Here is a 3,243-nt window from a genome sequence, read left to right as displayed (position 1 = left end):
GTACTCAAAAATATGTTTTTAATTTCTCGTAGAGAAGTAAGGATTTTGCACTTAAGCTCCGCCTTCTTGGCTCACGACGATTAAAAAAAAAATCATCACAATTAAGATAGAGCGGGTGGGCGAGACTATATTTTGCCTTTTTTTCTTAACATGTGTACACTTATTTCGACAACAAGAATCTTAAAATGTGTCTAAAATGGTAAATTTTTGCAGCAATCAACTTAAAGCCTTCACTTTTCTTCTACAAACCCTTAAATACAGCAAGTTTATTAATGGTTTAACTTAGAAAGAAAGAAAAATACAGGGACAACCTTAATCAAAAAGCAAAAAAAAAACCGAAAAATCAAAAAAAGGGTGAAAGAGAAATTCGCTTATTTTTAGTTAGTTTTTATTTTTTGTTGTTTTCTTCTACAACAACCTAACAGCAATCTATTAATCAGTTTCAAACTTATATATAACACAATCACACTCGTCACTGAAAAAATTAAAATAACGTCCAACAGGAAATACTGATACCAAGACAAATCAATCCGCGCTATCCGCAAGTGAGGAGCTCCTCCATGTCGGATAACATACTCAACCCAATACACTGCAGTGTCAAGAGGATGCGCTGTACATAACATCGGCGAGATCCATTTTGTTGGGAAAGTACTTCTTCAATAGTTTATCTTGTTGTGGAAAAACATACAGATGATTTATCAATTGACAGTAACTGTACGTGAACGCATTAATGTATCTTTCATATAACGTCATATTACTACCAAACGCTTGTGAGGGCTCAGAAGCATAAGACAGCATTGTGGGGTTACCCACCAGCGGGTTAACCCAAGAACTAGCTCCAATGGTACTAAAAAGGACCAAAGGAGCGTTAAAATGCTTCGCAAATCCCTTGTGGGCCTCGTTCATGAACTGCTCAACTATAACAACATCGAATTTTTCTCCAGAGTGTATCAACTTTTGCACATCTGGTTGGCTGAGTGTACGTTCGGCCAGATCTATCATCATTTTGGATAAAATTGGTATCATTAGGAGAATATTTGCTTCACCCATGTCAAACAAGTTCAGTGTTTTCAATTGATCTAATAATAATAAATTCTTGTAAATGGTTGTAGTGCATTGGAATAAACTTACTTTCGTGCTCTTCTTTGAAACCCGTAAGAACAATATCTCTGTAGAATCCATTCTTGGGTGGAGTTTTCTCAGAGAAGGGACTTATCATGGTCACATCGTGGCCCTTTTCAGCGAGTCCTCTCAATAGAGTGCTGCCCAGGATGTGGTGACTTCGGGCTCCCATGGGAAAGACGGCTAGGATTTTGGCACATTGTGTGCCACTTATTAGTAGGAGGAGTATTACGGGTATAGATAACCAGGAATTCATGGTGACTGAGTTGTTGATGATGATAAGTGCGTTTTATATAATATTGTCTGTTATCTATTAAAATGATTTTAGTGTTGAGATAATAATTACTTGATAGTATTGGTTTATTTTTGATTATTATTAATAACACGAATGTCATGTTTTGCTGAATTTGTGAATTAATTCCGCACTGTTTTAAAATTAGTATAAGATTGTTGTACCCTAGATTAGGCTATGAAAAAAAGCTACCCCTATTTTATTGTGAACTGGAACTTGTTGGAAAAATTGTGTATGTTTCAATGTGCGACCGTGAAACAGTTTTAAAACGCATGTCATCGTGATTAGATTATTTACACGAATCAGTTTTTTCGGGTTACTCAGTAATTTTCTTTTAAATGAAGATATAAGAATACGAAAGCCAACACTAACCACTACGAGGGTGGGGTGACAAGTACCGGGCCTCACATAGATGTGGGAGTAATAAGATCAGTATAATGATGGCATTTCATAATTTCATCTTCCATCAGCTTCCCTTAAAAATTTCGTGTCAATATGTCGCTTAGTAGTTGGATGGCAGTTCTTCAGATTAGATGCATCAAACAATTCTAACAAAATGGAAAAAGTGGAAATTCGGCCAATGATTAAATTTTTTTTTTTTGAAACGCCTAAAAGCAAGTGAGATCAACAAAGAGTTGGATACAACATTGGGAGACTCCTCTCCATCGTATACAACAATTAAGTAATGGGTTGCTAAATTTAAAATGGGCCGAATCAGCACAAATAATGAACCATGCAGTGGGCACCCTGTTGAGGTGACCCCTCCAAAAATTACAGAAAAAAATCATAAAATCATCTTGGCTGACCGGAGAGTGAAAATGAGGGAGGTAGCAGAATCAATAAGGGTCACAACAGAACGTATTCAAAATATTTTACATGAACACTTAACAATGAAAAAGCTTTGCGCCAGGTGGATGCCGCGTTTGCTCGCTCCAAACCAAAAACAGCGTCGTAAGGATGTTTCGGCTGATTGTTTGGCACACTACAGGCGTAACCCAACTGAGTTTTTGCGTCCATTCATTACTGTCGATGAAACATGGTTCCATCTTTACACCCCCGAGACAAAACAGCATTCGAGACGGTGGACCAAAAAAAGAAAACCTCTGAAGAAAGCGAAGACAGTTGCATCGGCCAGTAAGGTTATGGCCACCATCTTTTGGGATGCGAGGGGAATAATTTTTATTGACTACCTCCAAAAGGGAAAAACAGTTAGTGGGGAATATTATGCCACTCAACTACAACGTTTACACAGGAAATTAAAGCAAAACGGCCAGATTTGCCGAAAAAAAAAGGTGCAGTTTCATCAGACAATGCACCAGTCCATACTTCAGTCATTGCGATGGTTACAATTCATGAATTAAAATTTGAATTGGTTCCCCACCCTCCCTACAGACCCCATTTAGCCCCGTGTCACTTCCACCTTTTCCCAAACCTCAAAAAGTGGTTGGGTGGTAACAGGTTTATGACAACATCAAAGCAGCAAATCGTTATTTTGAAGATCTATACAAATCGTTGTATTACTCCGGTGTAACCGCTCTAGAACATCGCTGGGTTAAGTGTATCGAGCTAAATGGAGATTATGTTGAGAAATAAATAAAAATTAACCGAAAAAACAATGCATTCCTGTTGAGGCCCGGCATTAATCACTCCACCCTCGTAACTGTTTCGGGATGTTGGAACTGAATGTACGATTTTCAAAGTATGTTTGACAAGAAACATTAATTTCACATAGGTAAAGTCCAGTTAGGGTCATAACGTTATTTAATTTAAATTTTGATAATCTAAAAATACTTTTTGTATTAGGTTCTTTGTCCTGAAAATATTATTGA

General features: G+C 37.2%; 1 protein-coding gene across 1 annotated transcript; it reads right to left on the bottom strand.

The window, feature by feature from the left end:
- Positions 1 to 451: 451 nt before the first annotated feature.
- Positions 452 to 1,378, bottom strand: LOC135128799 (UDP-glucosyltransferase 2-like). Its single transcript, XM_064055877.1, has 2 exons — positions 1,132 to 1,378; positions 452 to 1,079 (listed from the first exon to the last, which is right to left on the bottom strand). The coding sequence occupies exons 1-2, from the start codon at positions 1,376 to 1,378 to the stop codon at positions 598 to 600; spliced, it is 729 nt and encodes a 242-aa protein (XP_063911947.1). The 3' UTR covers positions 452 to 597.
- Positions 1,379 to 3,243: the final 1,865 nt, after the last annotated feature.

This window comes from Zophobas morio, unplaced genomic scaffold (genome assembly GCF_036711695.1).
Source record: "Zophobas morio isolate AGI-343-1 ecotype UQ-CSIRO unplaced genomic scaffold, CSIRO_AGI_Zmor_V1 ptg000014l, whole genome shotgun sequence".
Lineage (NCBI taxonomy): Eukaryota > Metazoa > Arthropoda > Insecta > Coleoptera > Tenebrionidae > Zophobas > Zophobas morio.
Note: the sequence above shows the minus strand (reverse complement) of the source record. Positions and strands in the feature narration are given on the sequence as shown.